Source organism: Crocodylus siamensis, chromosome 1 (assembly GCF_052110815.1).
Source record: "Crocodylus siamensis isolate JL-2025a chromosome 1, ASM5211081v1, whole genome shotgun sequence".
In the NCBI taxonomy this organism is placed as follows: domain Eukaryota; kingdom Metazoa; phylum Chordata; order Crocodylia; family Crocodylidae; genus Crocodylus; species Crocodylus siamensis.
Window position 1 is genome coordinate 406654368 of NC_143395.1, and position 20401 is coordinate 406674768.

The following is a 20401-nucleotide window of genomic DNA, read 5'->3' on the forward strand; positions in this document are numbered from 1 at the left end:
TTTTTTTTTTTTTTTTTTTCTTCTCTGCTTGAACTTTGCACAAGTAAATCTTGCCTAGGAAAAGAAACCTGGGAGAGTTCTCCTTGGTGGCTTTGAGTGCATGTCTGCAGCCAGTGTCTCAGTACTGGAGACGGTGTTAAATGTAAAAGTCACATAACTATTTACAAATATCTAGTTGGTCTAATAAAATATCTCTTCTACGAGTGTGATTCCTCCATACCACCTTGAACTTCTGGTATTTGTTACCTGTCTAACTTAAGCATGGTCAAATGCTTTGAATCTTCCAGCTCAAATCCCACTCCCCCTAATTCTTTATCAGTGAAGTTCTTAAAATGCTGAACTTGTCGTCATTTTCCAGAGCAAAAGATGGATTTCAAACACAGGCTTGACCTATCTGAATGCTAAAGAGAGGCTGGCTTAATTAATGGGCAGGTGGCCTTTCCTAGAATGCCAGTGCTGTCAAAGACCATTAAGAAAGGAAATAAAATACACCAGCCAAACAATGTCCATATTGGATTAATTCATTGCAAGTGTCAGATTGTGTTTAGCAAGAGCAGTTGTAAATTGAACTGGATAGTGAAATTTAAATGTCTGTGCCAGTAGTGATCAACCTTTCAGCTGTTGGACCACATAGACAATGCCCAGTCACCTGGCGGGCTGCATCTAGTGCCTGGAACAATTGTGGTAGGACCTCATCTGACTTTGTGTGGCAGCAGGGAGAAGGGGAGGCAGCCCAACCTGCTATTAATGACTACCATTCCTCTGCCACCAAATTTCCTGATCCACTGGAAGCTCCACAGTCTGCTTCCACAGGCTGCACGTTGCTTACGGACTGGTTGTTGAGTGCCCCATATCTATGCAGGGCAATTAAAATATAAGCAGAAACCTGGACTAGTTATTGTGGCATAAGTTAGTTGGGCCACTTTTAGTATGGTCTGTGGCCTAGTCAAGTTCCCATCCTTGAAGTCGTTTTGTAAGTGGCTGTCTACAAAGAATACAGATTTTGAGCCTGTTTGTCTGTGTGTCCCCAACCTCCAACTATATTTAATCCTATACATTTGAAGAACAGAGTTTAGTTTTAATGGCTTTTGTACATGTCTGAAGTATGTTAGTCTTAAGATTAGTAAAACCTAAAGTAAAGCTGAAGAAGTGATTATAAGATGGGTACTTTTTCTAAAGCTTCATTTAGCATCTTGGGCTCTGCCTGTATGTAGAAATTGACTGATTACAGTTATTGCAAAATAAGCTGTTCATAGTAGTTCTTGATTTGGAGACCAGTTCTGAAATGAAAATTACTTTGTTTGGGAGAAGACTAACTATTTCAGAATAAAATCCTTTCCTTTTAGTCAAATGGCAATGTTTGGGATCTGTGCTGGGTCCAACACCTAAACTTATTCTTTAGCAGTTATGCTAGTCAAATTTCCCATGTAGGCAGGATCTCTTTTGCCCTGTTCTGAAACTTGGTTCTTTTTTTCAACTTCCATACATGCTAAGAAATTATAAGAAAGCTCAGGAGCACACCCGTACTAATCGATACAGAAGTAGTGGATTTAAACTGGTGAATTTTTCTCATCTGCTGTGATGCTGTGTGCCTCTTGAAGGATACCTGTGCTAAAACTACCTGGGATGTGTTTTTTGTTTTTTCATAGATTTCATAGACATTACGGCTGGAACAGACCTTGTAAGATCATTTTGGGTCTAGCCCCCTGCCCAAGGGGCAGGAAGTTGGCTAGGTTCAAAGGATCCCAGCAAGATAAGCATCCAAATTTTTCTTGAAAGAGGCCAGAGTAGGAGCTTGCACCACCTCCTAGAGGGAGTCTTTTCCACACCTTGGGGGGGCTTGGACAGTAAAGAAGTTTTTTTTTCCTTGTGTCCAGCCTAAAATGGTCGTGGAGGAGTTTGACTCTTGGACCCTGTAATCCCTTGGGGTGTTCTGGTGTACAGTCATTCCCCCAGATCCTGATGCACACCCCTTATGTACTTAGGCTTCCAGCAAGTCACCCCTGAGCCTGCGCTTCTCCAGGATGAAGAGAGTCTGCGAGCCATGGGACTCTTCGTAAGTCTCTTGCCATCTGAGCATTCACGTGGCTCTCCTCTGGACTCTTTCAAGCTTCTCCAAATCCTGTTTGAATTGTGGATCCCAGAATTGGATGCAGTGCTCCAACTGAGGCCTCTTTTGGTCATGGTGCCAGTGAGTGTTGCACTGCTGAGCCTATTAGCGTGGTGCAGGTTTTTATTCCCGAGGGTGGAGCATCTTGCATTTCTGTTTTTGAAAGCCTTTAGGCTTTCGTCTGCCCGCCTTACAAGCCTATTGAGATCAGCCTGGATTACCAGCCTGTCCTAAAGTGTGGATGCTCTTCCCCAAAGTTAGTTTCATAGACATTAGGGCTGGAAGGGACCTCGGGAGATCGAGTCCAGCCCCCTGCCCAGAGAGCAGGAAGTCAGCTGGGGTCATAAGATCCCAGCAAGATAAGCATCCAATTTGCTCTTGAAGGTGTTCAATGTAGGTGCTTGAACCACCTCTGCTGGCAGACTGTTCCAGACCTTGGGGGCTCAGACAGTAGTTGATGATACCAAACTTAGCCAGTCTGCTTCTGACACCAGTGTCCAGATCATTTATGAACACACTACAGAGTACAGGTCTGAGTACGGAGCCTTGGGACTCCACTAGTCCCTGAGTGCCATGTTGATTCAGTTCTATCAACTACCACTCTGGGTCCAAACTCAGAGCCATTTCCCCAGCTATGGGACTGTGAAGCAGTTGAGGCCACAGTTGCCCAATTTTTTCCATGAGGATATTATGGAACATCAGGTCAAAGGCTTTTTTTTAAAGGTTAAAATAAATTATATCAACTTCTTCCCTTTTGTCCGGGTGATATGTCTCCTGCTCATAGAAGGAAATGAGGTTGGTTAGGCAAGACTTGCCCCCAATGACCCTGTGCTGACTATCCCTCAGAATGTTGCCTTCTGTTAGCCTGTCAAGAATGGGTTCTTTGATAAATTTTTCTGAAAATATTTCCAAGGGTTGAGGTTAAACCGATTTGGCCTGTAGCTTCCTGGCTTGTCTTTCCTCCCTTTTTTGAAGATGGGCACCACATTGGCCCTCTTCCAATCTTTGGGTACTTTGCCCAAGTGGTATGAGTTCTTGAATATCCTTGCCAGTGGCTGAGCTATGATGGCTGCCACTTCCTTTAGCACTCATGAGTGCAGTCTATCTAGAGCAACTGATTTGTGGGGGGTCCAGCCTCTCAGGGTATTTCCCCATAAGATCCATGCCAGTGGTGAGCACATTTGCCCTCCATCCTAGTCATCCCTTATCATGTTAAGCAGGGTGGTCCCTTTTGGGCTAGTAAAAATACAAAGTAATCCATTAAGCAGTTTGGCTTTTCGTGGGTGTCAGTACTTGGCTACCCCACCTGGCTTAGCAGGGCCCAATGTTACCCTTGTGGTTTTTTTTGTGTTTTGTTTTCTTTTGTCTTCTCAAATCTGTGGCCCCCCCCCCCAATATAACTCTTTTTGATCTCCTTGGGAATAGTCAGATGTGTGGGAAACTTCAGTGTGCTATCTTAGAGTCTTCAATATATACACATTTTTAAAGTTGCTGCCTGTGAATAGGATCATTGTGCAGAGAGCAGGGTGTTGCTAAAACACTAGAAATAGTTGGCACATAGAAGGGAGATTAGGAATATGGTGTGTGTTTTGCTTTTTTTTAAAAAAAGGGAGGGTTGTCATGAGCATACAGCGTTAGTGCTGGCCTTCATGGGTAAATACCCTAGAATAGGAGTTCTTTACTACCTTATGTGGACACTTAAAGTAAGCATCTGCGTGGAGAAGCATGTCTGTGGTATGTATTGTACTTCAAATCTTCATCTCAGAAATTTTTTCAATAGTTTTATTGTGTTTAGATGCTTATCCTTGCTTAGGCACTTGTTTTCAATTTCATTACTATTGTCCCCTATCATTAGTCCTAGTAACTATGTGCTTATTTTAAAATATAAAGGACTGCTGAAGAACTGGTATGGCTTCTTCCAAGTAGGGAGCATGTTTTGGTTTCACATTCCTATCCATTATTATGCAAGCGACACTTCTTTCGTTGGAATCACTTCTTCTACCCTGTACAGCCACACACAATATGCTACTAAACTATACCAGCATAGTTAAAAGCTGTGAGCCCCCTAACATGACTGTAGACATGCTTTCTATTGGCATCACTTTGAGTAAAATAGTACATTGCTGATTAGAATTCTTGCACTGATTTATAAACAGTGTGTGGATAAGCATCATATATATTGCATTGCATGCCTTTAATCATGTACCTATGCAGGGAACTTTTTTTAAGGGCTTATAAAGTGAAGCTACTTGGGTGGTTCTTCTGAAGTATTATATCAAAATCTCCCAGCAAGTAAAATGTTTTTGTAGTTAACTATGTGTACTGACACTTGCCTTCCCAGGAAGTGTGTGGTTTTTAACCATGCTTGGTCCCAGGTTGTCTTTATCCTGGAGTAGAAGGAAAAAACCTTTTGTGAGGGACAAAAAGCCTGAACATCTGCATACTTGTTGCTGCTCTTCCAAGAGAAATCACTTTCCCAGGAGAAACTGAATGGTATATGAGACCTAAGATAGCACTGAGGCTTGACTTCTGGGTTTTTTGTTTTCTCTTTTTCCCCACCTCCCTCCCAAGTGCTGATTCTGTTATGTTTTAAGGGCTCTAACTGTTTGGAACTTTATTTTTTTTTCAGAATTTAGTTCCATAAATTACCTAAGTCCTGCCTTCATTTTTGAGTCCTCATTCCTGGTGCAGATCCCAGTCTTTATTAGAATAGAGTGTTTCACTGGACACTTTAATACTCTCCAAAGCTTTCCCAAATTACTGTAGTGTAAAATTTGATTCTTAGCATTTTAACTGATGTACTCCTAACTAATCAGTGTGTGGTATAATGCTAGACTACCAGCAGAGGCTTCAGACTTGAGGAAAACCAGAGTTGATTCCCACTTGATAGGAGGGTGAGCCTCCTTGGGGAAAAAAAGAAGCTTCTGTGAGTCATTTGTGAATCTGTTACCAGTCAGAAGGGTAGAGGGGGGGGACACCTTTCTAAGAGACCTTCCAAGAAGAAGATGGGAATGGATAGAGCCCTTGATCGTTCCAAGCAATAGAAAGCTAAGTTGTCTCCCCTCCTCCTAAAGGCTTGCAAGGATTTTTCTTGGTGACTTCCCCCCACCTTGCATGTTACTGGTGACATTTCTATGCTCCCCCCTACCCATCATTTATTAATAGTGTTGCTAATATTGTTATTACCTGTCTCTAGATTTAGTTCTCTGGAATCAAAATTCATTCTCTTGCCTAAGAAAATGTCAGTCAGACATTAAGAAAATGTCATCTCTTAAGATGACATTCTGTTCCCATTTGGTCATCTAAGTGGCCATTAGGACTGACTGACTGGCCCCTAGATGACCAAATGTGGGATAAAATGTCACCCTTAATACACATACCCTAGGGGAAGCATACATTTTCATCAAGCTTACTTTAAAAAGTAGAAAAATCAAGTATTTGCACCCAAAATAAAAACACTGGTACTTAACTGTCTAGAAGTAAAGAGTAGCATTTTTAGATTTTTTTTTTTTCCCCTAGACTCCTGTATCTAGTAGTGTGATACCTTGGTACAGAATGTGGTAGTTTTTGTTCCACACAAACTGGAGTAAGTAGCAGATGATTTTGTCCCTAGTCTCAGTCTTTAACAGCAGGCATTTATGTGATCAGGGTTAACGAGCAAGAACTGCTTGAGCTGGCTGGGTCTTCCTAAACTCGCAGCTTACTGCTTTTGCTATGATCTGCTGTTCTTGCCCTCTGCTCTTTGTACAACTGTTAGAACAATAAATGCTCCTCCAAACCAGGTACAGCTATTGCAGTTAGCTCTCCAAATACTTGTTTTGACTTGTGCAAATATTTTTAAAGCCTTGATTTGAAATATCCTTGAGTTTTTACAAGACTGTGTAGACATAATAAGGCATGGAGTATGTCTGAACTCGGTGATTGACTGTGTGGGGGTAGAAGTTAGTACTCATGAATTTTTATGCACATATTATGATTTCAACATAGTCTTGCTTTGAACTCATTTCTTCGTAACATTGACATTTTTACTTCAAATTTATTTAATTTTTCTCCTTGTATTGATAAAATCACTTCCTATTCCCTGGGCTGGATTTGTGTGTTTTTGTACTTTATTCTTACCCATGTGTTCTTTCCTCTTCCCCTCCTCCCCCTCCATTCATTCATATGCCTTGCACACAAGCACACATTACCTCTGTAAGGGAAGAGGTTCTGCTGGGTCACAGAGCCTGCTTTTTCTCCCAGCAGTGAAATGGGCTTTGAAGTCATGAAGGACCCTTAAAAAATTTTAAAGAGAAAAAGCCCTCCAGTATAAAATACAAGCCTAGAATGAGAGAGATGATTTCTAGAAGTTTGTTTGTATTGTAGTTGTATGATGCAGTCTTAATTCTCCCTGGCTGCTAGGAAAAATCTTGCATCTAAGAATTGTTGGCTTACTGTAGGCTTTTTTACATTCATGTTAAGTCTCTCACTATTAAATGACCACCTATTATGTCTGCGTTTATGTGAGTTCATACCACCATATGGTATGTGATTGTCAGGTGGCATGAATCACATTTGTGCAAGGATAGTATTTAAATGAGAAGACCTGAAGATGTGAAAACTGCAAAGTGATTCAGTAGAGCTCTGTTCTGAGTCATGCCCAAGTATGTTTTAGCTTGTTCTGTTGTTAGACAATGTTGTCTTTTTAAACGCAACTTAAAACTGAGGTCACGATGGCTTCATGGGGTGGTTTTTTTTTTAATTGAAGACTTCATTGCAAGAGCAAGGTTGCTAGTCTTCATTGCAACAATTTCAGATATGGCATCTTTTCCTCCAGCAAACTTATTTGCAAAGGCCTCTTCCTGTCCAAACAAGTGTTCTTCTGGATTTCTGTTGTGGTAGCATACCTTTCTAAGGAGCCTGTATTTGATCTTGAGGAGGAACTGATCTGTTCCTGTTCTCTTCTTACTCCTCATGCTCCAACAAATAACTTGAAATCCTTTAGAATGAGGGACTGTTTTACATACCTGCTATAAGCCATATTTTAAGGCACTTTGGAGGTCTTTGCATTGGACAGCAAAGACATTTTAAATCATGCTGTTTTTATTTTTATGACTTAGTGTAGGCTGGGGAAGCCAAAAAGCAGACTGGGTACCAGCAAATATTACAGTGGAGCTTGTAGAAGTCCTGGCTTCATGGAGATATGGCTACTGATTTTAGGCTACAGCCTTTAGTTTAAATTATTTTGGAGCATTGAAAAACTATTGGGATCTATAGGCTTAATCAGGTCATCTTCCTCTATAACAAAATGTTAACAGCTTTTTCATCATGTTTCTTTCATGTAGCTACTTTAGTTGCTGCTTTGGTGCTTGATACCATGGGACTTGATTTATGCAAAGCTTGAGTTTCCTGTGCCTGAGGTATTGGATTCTAGATGATGGTTAAAGCTACATCTATTAACAACCTGTTTTTCTTAATTACATTTGGCTGACTTCATGCCTATGACTGCAGTATCATTGTTTCACTGAAGACATCTATAGAAGCAGAACTGAGAATAAGAGGATGCTGAGTATTTAACTACTGCTTTGTCATAGGAAACTAAACCTGTACCAGCATCAGTGTACGCCTGCCTTCCCAGTTGTGCAAGTCTAGAACTGGTGCTTAGATGGATGCATTGGGAAAAGTGTGTATAGTAATTCAGAACATTTTATGCCATAATTGCAAAGCATCTGACTTCTTTATCTGATTTTTTTTTTTTTGTTTTTCTTCCATCAAAATCTTACATCCTATTGGAATATAAGCAAAATACTATAGGAGAACACCAATTGGCAGCCTCTGGCCCACAGGCTGATCTAGCCCATCGATCCTTTTGACACTGGGGAGTGGGGAGTCGGTGGCTTTCCCTGGCTGCCAGCACTTTCCCCATGCTCCTTTGGAGAGCAGTGCCAGTGGCACTTGTGCTGTGGATAGGGTTGGTCCAGCCTGCAGCCTTCAAATCTTGCAGACTGCTGCTGGGTAGAGAGTAAAACAATGCTTTAAAGTAAAACGTTGTGACTAGGGAAATGGGGGGGAGAAAAAGGTGGGCTTTTTTTATTTACCTTCTTGAGTAAGTACTAATAGTATTCCAATTGAAAAGTTAGCAGAGAGGAGGCTTAAGATTTAATATCAAAACTCTGTAATAGGGTTCAGTAAACGTTTTTTAATGGAAATCCTGGTTCTTTGGTGGTATGGCCATTAGTTTTTGTGAAAGTGATTCAATGCATTGGTGGTTGTGTGGCTTCTATTCCTTGTCTTAATATTTTGGGTTTTGTCAGGTTTTTATCAGTTGTAACCTTTGAGACCATTTGGGACTCTGGAAGTGCAGGTTTCATAATTTCTTGATGGCTTTTTTGACCAAGATAAATGATTTTAAGTGTGAAACTTAACACCCATCAGTTCAATTTGAAGTGTGGTGTTCAAAACACTCAGTCTGATGTCTTAATGGCTAAGGGCAGAAGTTACAAACTGGTACAAGCAATCAGAAACCAGTTTAGATCTGTTCAACAGAAATTCACTGCACATAAAGCAATTTCAGATGGCTGAAACTGGTTTAAGGTAAATCTGGATGGATGTAGTATCAGACTTAACTGATTTAGGTTAAATTTAGTTTATTGAACTTCTGTCCCAGATCCCCTCAAGATTTCAAGTTAACTCAGTCCCCCAGCATCCCAGGATGCTCTGCACCTCCCCTCCTTGCAGGGTGGGTGGGCTGGCCTTGGCCCAAGCTGTCAGTTCTGGTTGAGTAGGGAGATGCTGCTTGAGCTGCTGCAGGCACATGTAGCTGCATTTCCAGAATCAAAAGTGAATGTCTGTTCACTTGCTTATTGGTTCAATCCATACAGCTTTAACTGGCATAGGCTGAATTGGTTCAGCCTCCAGCTTTTTGACTGTCTGTACTTGGCCCAGTATGATGAACTAAAAGCATAATATAGACAAGTTTTGCTTAAAGAGTTTCCACGCTTTGTTGAACTTCTTAAACTTACATAATGGAGAAAGAAACTAATGTTATTAAGTACATGGGTGATGCTGACAGTTTTAGCTAATGCAAAATTTTAAAGCTAGTTAATTTCTTAATTTTTTTCAATGGAATGTAACTAGCTTTTTTTGTCATTGGGATGCACATGCTCAATTGTATAGTCCTTCATTGGACTTAAGGTCTCCAAGTGTAAAACTCTATCCATATAAGTCTTAAAAAATAAATTCTTAAGAAAAAGCGGTTTAACGAATATCTAATGAACAGATAGATAGTAATAACACCCTGTCTCTCTAAAAGGAAATAGTTGTCCTTTAAACCTTAGAGAGAAGCAATCACAGATTTACATGTTCATTCCATTTTCTCTGTGTGTGTGTGTGTGTGTGTGTGTGTGTGTGTGTATAAATATATATAAATAAATTAAACAGCCTTCTGGCTAAAGAACTCATGTACATCTTGATTTTTACCTACCCTCAAAGCCTTCTAGATTTGGTTGGTTGTCTCCTCCCCCCCTCCCCCCCCCGGTCTTAATTTTTCAGTTTGAGGCTAAGCTATAGCACAGATGGTTAAAAAACACCTCCACCCCCCCCCCAACTGTGTAATAATAATAAACAACCATGGAAAAGCTTTCTAAAACGTCATTCATTGTTGCTTTGTGCTTTTTTTAAAGCAAGATTCAGAAAAACTGGGAAGTTAAATGACACCACCTTCTCTCCCCCCCCCCCCCCCCCCCCCCCCCCCCCCAACCCAGGTACAAATTCCATAGGCTTACATGAAAAGGGAAGAGGTGCTCCTAGCGTTGGTTGTCTGCACCTGGTCCATGGTTGAGAAGAAGCCCTGCCTGGCCAGGACTGGGCTCTGGGGGCCTCCAGAAACCCCACACCTGAACTCATCATACCCTGCACACCTGATCTGCTGTGCAGGGCCCCAGCCCACAGGGCTCCCCATAGGTCTGTGAGGAGCCCTGCAGATATCCTTGGGCTAGGGAGCCAGATCAGACCTGCAGGCCAAGCAAGCACCCCTGACTTCAGGGGAATTGCTTTTAGCTGGAAAATGGGGTTACTGGCATGTGTGATTGAGAATATGCTGAGATTTAAAAAAAAAATACTATTACTGGCTTGGGGATTGTCTAACATTACAATAAGCTGTAAGATTGGCTCAGAAGAGCTCTAATCTCCCCCCTACCCCCAAGAACAAAACCAAACCCCAAACTTAAAAAACCTCACCTCCCTGTATTTTCTGGACCATTCTGGCTTAGAGCACCATTCCAGCCTTACTACAATGCTATGCAAGACTTTTCATATCCAGGCCCCTAGTTCTCTGGCTTTTTGTCACTAACCTGAAGATACCATTACATGACTCTTCAGCAATCTGTGTGAATACTATAGATTGTTTTAGTTTCTAGAAGATGGATATTTGTGACCAAATTGATGGCAGTTAATTTTTGGCCTTTTAACAGTATAAGTAAGGGCAAAAGATGGAAGGGCTTGGAAAGTGAATAACCATGATAATGATAATGGTTCTTTTTACAATAAGGTTGAAGTATAAGAAAAGTAGCCTGGAAAAGCTTGCTCTGCTTTATTCATAGTGTATATATTCTTGAACAGATCTCCAGTTCAGTTTACTTCTAATGCACAACTTTTATCTTGCCTTCTGTGTATATTCGGTGCATGAATGAAATTTTCCAGTGACTAAAATATGCAGCTCATGAATTCTCAGTGGGCCATAAATTTAAAAAAAAGAAAAGAAATTGGAAGTGTACATTTCTGTCTTTTCATTCTGTGGACTGAGCCTGTATGTATTATGTGAAACTCTTTTCTGTAGCACTAAATGAAATATTAAAAGAGCAAACGATCCTCTGTGTGTATTACAGACTTAATCCAGTGCACAAATGAGATGAATGTGAATATTCCACAGCTGGCAGACAGCTTGTTTGAAAGAACTGCAAACAGTAGCTGGGTGGTAGTCTTCAAGTCTCTCATCACAACTCATCATTTAATGGTGTACGGAAATGAGGTAATGCAAATGTTTTAAGTAATAAAATCATTCTTGAGAATAATTTTGACGTAGTGCTTTAGAGTTCTAAAGACTCAGACTACTTTTTTTGTATAATGCGTTTCTCTCTACCCAGAATTTAAGGTCCTTAAATACCAAAGCAGCCAGAACATAAATATTTTTAGGTGGATATGATACTTTATTATCAATTTCTATGTGGAAAGGGATCCTGTTTTATTGGAACAGTAAGCATGAATGTGTCAGTGCAGAAGGAAGCATTGTTGTATGTGTTTGTGCCCCTGGCCACAACCAAATTCTAACAATGTTTTGTGCCAAGTGGAATGAATATAAATGGGGCTCAGCTGTCTGAGTTGTTTGTAGACTTAAAGGACCTTTTGTTCAAAGCTAGAATTAGCCACTAGGGGGCAAACTGCTTGTAGACACTTTAATTGTATGAAAAACACTTAAACTTGGCCTGATTTTACTACCCACCTTCATCTGCATCATTTCTAGGATATTTCTTCTGAGAATTTGAGCAGTTGTTCAGCTACATAAATACTGGATACCTAGAACATTGTATTTTAAAAGTCCTAACAGGAATTTAACACTGTCTATATGCAAGTGCCTTTTTTCTTTTCAATTTTGAAGATTTAACTTCAAGAGTCAGTGTGGTCACTTTTTAATGCCATACTAATTTGGCTAGTCCAGGTTGTATAAAAAGGCTGTGGGCTAACAATAATCCTTTTGGGATGGACCCTCTTTCTGCTGGAAATAAGTAAAATATGAAAATTGGATTCTTTTTAGGAAAGACAGCTTCAGTTAATTTCTAGAAGCTTGTGTAGAGCAGCGGTCACCAACCAGTGGATCCCAATCCACTGGTAGATCTCGGAGCCTCTTGGAGTCAATCCAAGGCTGACGTAGGGGGCTGAGTGCCCAAGTGCATGCATGCTTATGCCCCAGCCCAGCAGGTCAGTCTGGGGGGGAAGAAAGAAGTGGGGACTAGATCGAGTCCCCTGTGGTGAGGGATGATGCCACAGGCAGGTGCAGGGGTAAGTTGAGTGGGGCCCCAGCTGGGTAGAACTTGTCTGCTGGGGAGGTGCACCCCCAAATTTTCTCCCTCTATTTGTCCCCCCTGCCTTTCCCTCCCCACAGACTTGCCTGCTGGGAAGGGGGTGGCAGCAGTGCATGGTAGATCTTGAGTTGCTTTTAAATGCCAAAGGTGATCTCCTACTTAAAGGCTGAAGACCACTGGTATAGAGCATCCTGCAAGCATTTGAAAAATATAAATTTTATCCTAAAATCATAGTCTGCTCCAGTGTGTTGCTGACTGCAGAATTATTGTTTGTGGCTTAATGGGTACTCCTTCAGATTTTCAGAAGTGCTGAGCAGATCTGTCTTTAAGAAAACTGATATCGGTGTTCTCTCTACTGAAGTGGTTCCCAACCTTTTTTATACTGCAGCCTGGCAGGAGCAAAACAGGGCACACGGAGCTGGCTGCCTCCCTCTTGGGGTTGCCCCACCATGCAGCTTTAACCTTGGAAGCTGCTCACCCAGGCAGACAGGCTGGGGTCTGAGCCAAGCGCTTGTGCCACAACCCAGCAGCCAACCTGCCGCAGCTTGGTACCGGGCCATGGCCTGGTGGTTGGGAACCTCTGCTCAATAGTTAGGTTAAACTTTAAAACATTTACCTGACTGTCTAATATGTTATGTTTCAATACAGCTATGTTAAGTACAGAAAACTAATTGATTTTTATTTAACAAATGTATTCAAAACCTGTGGTTGAATGATTCTTCTTTACAACAAATTCAAGAACCTTTTTAATGTATAAATTTAAATATGTGTTCAAGATATATCCTGCCTCCTGTACATGTCATGCAACATGTCATTTTTCTTGATGGTTAGCAGTCATGGACCATTGATTTAGAAGTTGTCACACATTCTCTTAAGGCAAATTTGGCTTAAAGGCTCAGATGGCTTAAATTTTAAAACATAGTTCAATGTGTGTAATGAAAATAATAAAACTTAACTTTTCTGCCTGTAGTTGCACAAGATAGATACCTTCAGTCACAGAAACCTTTATTTTAATTATCCATCAAGCGAGCCAAATATTTTAATTTGAAACTTTAATATTAAAAATAGTACAGTCAAGATGTTCTTGCCCTTGAGGAACAGTTTTGAATTATTTTTTTTTTTCAGACAGGTTTGAGGGTAAATATGGGTTGAACCAAATACACTCAACATTGGGCTTTACCAACCTGGTCACAAAACAGTGAGTGTGTACTTATGTAAAATTGCAACTTGGCAATATCTTATTAAATTATTCAACATTTTCTTCCCTTCCTCTAGCGTTTTATCCAGTATCTAGCTTCCAGGAACACATTGTTTAACTTGAGCAATTTCCTAGACAAAAGTGGGTTGCAAGGTAAGGTGACTTCATTATATGTACATTTAAAAAAAAAAAAAAAGCTTTTCTACAGCTGGATCTGTAACTTGTGAAAATTGCTTCAACAGTTAAATGCACATCAGCTTCACATGCAGTTCTTATGGTATGCCATGTATAGTTTAGCTCACTGCTATATTCTAAGAGAGACGTAAACATTAAACATTAACTTTTTTGTGGGGGAGAGAAACCAGGGATGTCTTGAATCTTGGTCATTTTATTCCTAATGGCTCTGAATATTGATGCATATAGTATGCTATTCAGTTTCTATTACTAGCTAATACAAGGTAAAACGTTAACTCGGTGCATGAAAACTTTAATGTTGGAGACTTTGTTTTTGAAGCTTTTTGGGATTAGTGACAGCAAGAATTTTTTTGGTAGTACTTAAATTTTGTTAAATGTGCTCACCTAGCATTTGTTTGCTTTTGTAGGATTAATTATGAATAAATATACAAAAAATGGCTCAGTTCCTAGTTTAAAAGTGCTTTCAAACAAGAAAGAAAGTAACTCAGTAATTGCTACAGTAGGGCATAATGTCCAGGCCAACTGGAAGCCTGTTCTGTTGGGCACTTTGAGCTTACAGGGAAGAGATGGTTTATCCCACCACCTGATGTGATTAGATTGAAAATATATTTTATGTACCAAAGAACTTAAACATTGCTGCATACACGGAACTGCATTTTAACTTAGTAATTAGCCAATGATTGGATTCAGTCTTGGAAAATTCCACTTGCTGCCCAAGTAATGCATTTTAACAGGTGAATAGTTTTTCAAAATGACAGTCTTTGGCAGTTCATAAGAGTAGATTTTTCTGAGCCAAGAACTTTTTGCAAAGTAAATGTAACAAATTTGATGTTGGACCCCAATGACTACTGGTCCCTGTGTGGTAATCTTTCTGCAGTTCAGTGTGATTTCAGTTCCTGTATGGAACAGTCCTTAAAGTTGCTAAACTTTCTTGTGGACAGTGTTGTGGGGGCATCTACCAATTTTTATGTAGCTGTTCCAATTTGTTAATTGTAGTAAAATCTGCATATTCTGGCTTCATAGTAAACAGGACTTGGCACAGGCATCAAGTTGCAACTTAATTTTCAAGTTAGTAGTATAGAATTATAGGGACAGATCTTTATTAGGTTTTTAAAGATTTGGTTCTCCTACTTCCTTTTCTGAGAAGAGAGCTAAGAATAGAACTGTTTTTCCTGTGTCCACAAGGAAGCATTTTTATCAATTTTAGGTGCCCCTGCACCCTTGTATAGGCAGTAAACATCAGTGGCATTTGGCCCTTTTTTTCTAATATAAAAGGAGTAAATATGGACTGTGGTGTTAGTTCTGGAAACTTGCTCATCGGACTAGCAACACTGCATGATGTCTATGTAAGGAATTCTTTTATGTTTCTTAATATCCAAAAACTTTGTATAAGAATGCTTACTCCACTTCTGGGAAAATAATTGTTTAGGCTGGTCAAGAAGACTAAGTTGCTTGCTTGCATGATATATTTGGGGATACTTGGGGGGGGCAGGGGGGAATTTAGGTATATGCAGCAAGGTGCATATTATAAAATATACAGCTCTTAACAGAGAATGTGTAACTTTTCTCACAGAATTGAGGGCAGTCTTAATCCTTTGAGATGAGTAGTATAAAACAAATTGCAAGGAAAAGCTGTGGACAAAAAAACCCAATCATGTGCATCTTGCTCCCTGGTCAGAACTTTTTATTAATTAATAAAAAAAAAAAAAAAAAAGCAAGCAGAAGAATAAGTTGCTAAAACCTTTTTTCCTCTTTCTTAGGATATGACATGTCCACATTTATCAGAAGGTATAGTAGGTATCTGAATGAAAAAGCAGTTTCTTACAGACAAGTGGCTTTTGATTTTACAAAGGTAAAAAGAGGGTAAGAGCTGCAGTTTTTCTTTACCTTTTTTAAAGATTTGTCTTGCAAAGCATGCTAATGAGTTGTATTTGAACATTTAATGTTGGGGGTTTATGTGGGTGTTGGTTTATATTCCATGATTCATGCACTAAAAACATTAGTGTAAGGGAATGACGGTGTTCTTGAATCTTTCCTGTGCCATTAGATAGTACATAGGATGGAAAAGGCTTTGCTGTCTGCTGTTATCTTTGCCAGCTAATGTGTTACTTCGGAAGCTTTTTGTGGAATAATGTTTAAAAAAAAAAAAAGTAATGGAAGACTGCCTGTGTAGCAGTTTGTGAAGATCCTAATTATGGCAAAAAAAGCTGTTCCATAACGAATACAAAGCTGTCTTACAGTCCTACAGTTTGGCAGCCTTGGAGTCTATGCAGTTCGTTTGGGAAAGGTGTGGGTGTAAACCTTCTGCTCTACCTTCTGTTCTTCATCCTTTCTCAAAGTGACTGTACGAGTCTCTGGTCTTGAAATTTTTGTGTATGGCTTCATATGTACACATGTGTATGGCTTCAAGTACATATGTACACATACATGTTTATGGCTGCTTCTTGGAGCAGAATAGAATTGTCCACTCCATTTTAAATAGAGCCAGAGTGGCTTTCATGGAAGCTGTATCTAAAGCAGCTAGTCAGTCTTTCTGCCATATTTAATGTAATGGCTAAACCAGTAAACTAAAGCAGACCTCTCCAGTATTTGTCCATGTTGGTGTTCATCCTGTCATGGACGTGAGATTGGGTAGTAGGGTCTATTGTCATGGATGTCCTCATGCGTTCCATGTTGTCCAAGGACATGAAGGGTAGAGTGGGCCTACCTTGTCTTCAGATCCTTTTCACCACTGTTGGCAGAAAGACAGAACCCAGGCAGCGCCCATTTGCCCTTTTGCAACTCTTAGTATGATTATGTAGCTAGTTTACTTTAAATCCCATTGGCCTTATTAAGTAGATTTTCCTTGGTTTAGTTTCTCAGTAACCTGCAAACTTTTTATCGTAAGAGATTCCAGACTATGTTGTGGATTTCTATCAATCAACTTCACACTCATTCAGCAGCATAGAAACCTATTTTGTACTTCTTAGACGTGGTTTTGTGCCTGGGTGAAAGCTTGTCAGGCTTTGCATACAGCCTATGAAAGGGTAGCTGAAAATTAATGCATCTGCCCAAGAGATGAGTAACAGGCATGTGCATGGTTTTTGCAAGAAGTGCTTTCCTCAAGCTCATGATAAGACCTACTTGAGGTGCACCAACAGACTTTCCTGTAAATGAAAGTGCAGGGCATGTCTAAATCATCTTTGTACACAAGGGCTAAGTACAGACAGTCAAAAAGCCCGAGGCTGAATTGATTCAGCCTTTGCTGCAGAGATTAAACTGAGAAATAACTGGACATGCATTTAATTTTGATGCAGAAAATGTAGCCACATACTTGCAGTGGCTCAGGCCAGGAGCTGGGAGGTGTTAGAGCATGACATGGGCTGTGTGTTCTCTTCCTTTTCCTGCTGCCTGGGATCTCTGGGACTCGCAGTCCAGACTCTGAGCAGCAGGACTCTTCCTGCTTCCAAGCACAGGCAGGGGCTTCTTCCAGGTGCCTCTGGAATTTGAAGTCCACAGTCACAGCCAGCCATAAGTTTGAGCAGGGAAAGGGGTGTTTCTAATCAGTTAAATTGGTTTTTGTAACTTCTGTCCCTATCCAAGGCCTTTGGCTCCCTTAAGAAGCTTGCCTAGACTTGCATGGTCTGGAAATCATGGCCATTCCTGTGGCAACCAAAATTTGTGCTTCTCTTAGAAATCTAACATTTCAAGTGTTGACGGCCAACAGGACAGCTATACATTTGTCTGCAAACCATACATCATCTATGCTATATCAGGAGGTCATTCAGTATCAGACTTAATGTATTCCTTACTGCCATTCATCTTTCAGGTGTTGAGGCCTTGCTAGCAGATGACTCTGGAAGTTTTCAGACAACTTGAGTAATCGGTCAAGGATAGAGCTATGTAGAATAGTGTTGCAGGACATCTTTTGTAAGTGGAGACTTCCATAAAATATACTTAAGGTTGGTCAAACCTGGTTTAGAGTAGCGATTGTAAATGTCATCTAAAAAATACTTGTTTAACCACCTCTAATATTGGTTAAACAATTTAACTGATAACACAGCAGCTTGGACATTGCTGCTGCTGGGAGTTGATCCTAGAGACTTGACTTTGGGGAAGGGGAGGAGTCAAGTCCAGCCAGACAACACAGCCCACCTGAAGCCTTGCCCTTGGAGGGCTGTGAACCAGCAGCTAACTGCTTAACTGTAAGTCATGAGGCTGCCTTCCTCGTAAGCTTTGAGTGCTAGTCCCCCTTCCTCCTTTGCTCCTCTCTCCCTCACTTCTGCATACCCTGCTGCCTTCTGGTTCCTGCTGGGGCACAGGGCAGTTCCTTCCCCCCACCCCTGCCAGACTGCACAGATGCTGAGCCAAAGGAGAACCAGTAAACTAACCAGTTGTTACTGCACATACTGGTTAAACTATTAAGTTTTTAATTTTTGACATCCCTAATCTAGAGGGGACTCTGAAGTCTTGCTAGCAGATACCTTTCCTATCCCTTGCATGCCAGAACTCAATTTCCTGTCTTGGAACTCCTGATGCCAAAGAAAATTGAAATGAGATGTGACATCACAAGTTGATAGTCCTGTAATGGGCCAGGCACTTGTGGCATACAACCTGGTGACTCTCTCAATATAGGCCCCACTAGCTTTTTGCCTTCTCTGCTCAGCGGTGTCACTACACAGTTGCCAGATCCTGCACTTGTACCCAGTGTTGTCATAGCCAAGAGCCTGAGTACTGGCTGGCTGACACCTAGCTAAAAGAAGGGGCTTGGCTGAAGGTAGGACCCTTTTTACACCAACACAGGAAAGCTTCAGCTAGATCATCTTTTATAAAGCTAAATGGAAAAGGCTTACTATTTTTCAGCACTGACTGCTTTGCCTGATAACTGCTACTTCAGTGGCACTTGTTTCAGGACTAGTTAATATTCTAATTGGAACTTTGATACTTGTTCCCTAGGGATGCATCTGAAAACAATGTCAGTTCATTGACCTCTTGTCCATGGCATGCTCTATTTCCTCATCCTACAGGTAGCTAGATTTCTGAAATGCATTTATTCATAGTTTTCTGCAGCTTCTATGCCATATCCCTTTTGGGTTCTCCATAGGCTTGTTGGGTCACCTCAAGACCTCTTAGCCATGACTCCTCCCCTGCCCCCCTTGATCACATTCATTAATGCCTTTAGTAGTTTAAAAAGCTTGAAGGATAAGAGAGATTCCAGTCCTTATGGTGCCCTTCCCCCATAAGATAGGCTTATACTCAGGCCTTATCACACATCCCTGCATACCTACTGGTTCAGAATTCTAATATGAAGCAATATATTAATCTTCCAGTTTGGGTTACTTTTCCTGTTTGGCTTTCTTCGGCTATAGTGATCCTAAGCTGCTTTTTTTCCCCTGCAGAGACTAGAAGATTTTAAATTTTAATTTGCAAGTTAAAAGTTTGAGGTAGAAATATAAAATGCCTTGATACTGAAGTCTAAAAAAAAAAAAAAAAAGTGAAGATAAAAATTTTATTATGTTAGTGAGTAATATAGAGAGCAGGGTTTTTTTTCTTATAGATGGCTTGTGTTCATTGTTCTTTCTCCCTGAATTAACCTTTTTTTCTCTTAACCTATGCATTGTTTAGATATCTTTTTGAAGCATCCACCAGTTAAATAATTCCAAATAACAATGATACTCTAGTTAAAAATAAGGCTACAAGTATTAATCGGTACATAATTTAAATCTAATTGTACGACTTGATTCAGTGTTCCTTCAGTTGCAAGATACCAGCGTGTTTTTAGTTCTGACATTTAAAGAGAACTTTTAAAAGATGCTGATACACTTAACTAATGCACTTTATATAATATAATATGTTTATTTTAAGCAATATTGAAACAGAACTTTAAATGATGAGAGAGAAGTGTAAGTACTTTGTTTTAGAAATACTTCTTAGTACTTTTGAGAAGACTCTTCCAGATACTTGAATTATTTTGTTTTTTGAAGCAAGCTTTTATAAAGCCAGTAATGTTTATGTAGTCACTTAGTGAATTGCACACACCCAAAACCATTACATTTTGGTGTTAAGAATTCCCTGAGTCTTGGAACAGATCAGTTTTTGAAGCTTCCCATCATGAGTACTACTTTCTGGCCATGAAATGTTTTTTTTCTGATGGCTATACTTACAGTTCTTTGGCCATACAACATTAAATATCACATGTCTGCCTTCTTTGTTGAACTCTAACTACTGTTTTGATTTCATTCTTGTACTTCATTTCAGTAGAAATTTATTTCTGAAAATTCGATTGGGGAATTTTTTACTTGTGTTTTTTGTATTATAGGGCTGATGGAGTCATGAGAACAATGAACACAGAAAAACTTCTCAAAACTGTACCAATTATACAAAATCAGATGGATGCACTTCTTGATTTCAATGTAAGTTTAATTGTTTTACCCATCAGTCATAGCATCAAGTAAAACGGTGGGATTTTTTCCTTTACAAAGTTCACTGTGAAACCTGATGATACAATATTTTAACTTTACTCCTAATATGCTTGGTTTGATTAGCAAAAAATATCTTCCACTTGGTGCATAAACTATGAAGTGACTGTATCCAGTGAGTCATGTTGAGTTGATAAGTAGTGCAGGCAGTTAAAGAGGTTTTAAAACACATTACTGAATTTTTTTCAATTTTGCTGTCTTGATTTGTAATGTTAGTCGTGTATTTTGGCGGGCAGATTTTATTTAGTTTGGCCTCTGCTGATCCTCTATTCAGCTGGCTATTAATAAAATATGAATTGTTTCACTGATTTCACAAGTGAATAATGTTGGAACTTATCTGAAAGTTTTTTGTTTTTTTTTCTAGTGAGTTGAGTCCAGTGCA

The 20401-nt window shown here is 40.0% G+C and overlaps 1 protein-coding gene across 5 annotated transcripts in view; it reads left to right on the forward strand.

Moving 5' to 3' along the window:
* PICALM (phosphatidylinositol binding clathrin assembly protein) overlaps positions 1-20401 on the forward strand; it is a 90518-nt gene that overhangs the window by 27084 nt on the left and 43033 nt on the right. For all 5 annotated transcript variants that reach the window (XM_090030624.1, XM_090030620.1, XM_090030622.1 and 2 more), the window contains exons 2-5: positions 10975-11117; positions 13444-13519; positions 15322-15424; positions 19860-19953. In XM_090030624.1, the coding sequence (XP_089886750.1) occupies positions 10975-11117; positions 13444-13519; positions 15322-15424; positions 19860-19953 (416 nt within the window). The remainder of the gene's footprint in view (positions 1-10974; positions 11118-13443; positions 13520-15321; positions 15425-19859; positions 19954-20401) is intronic.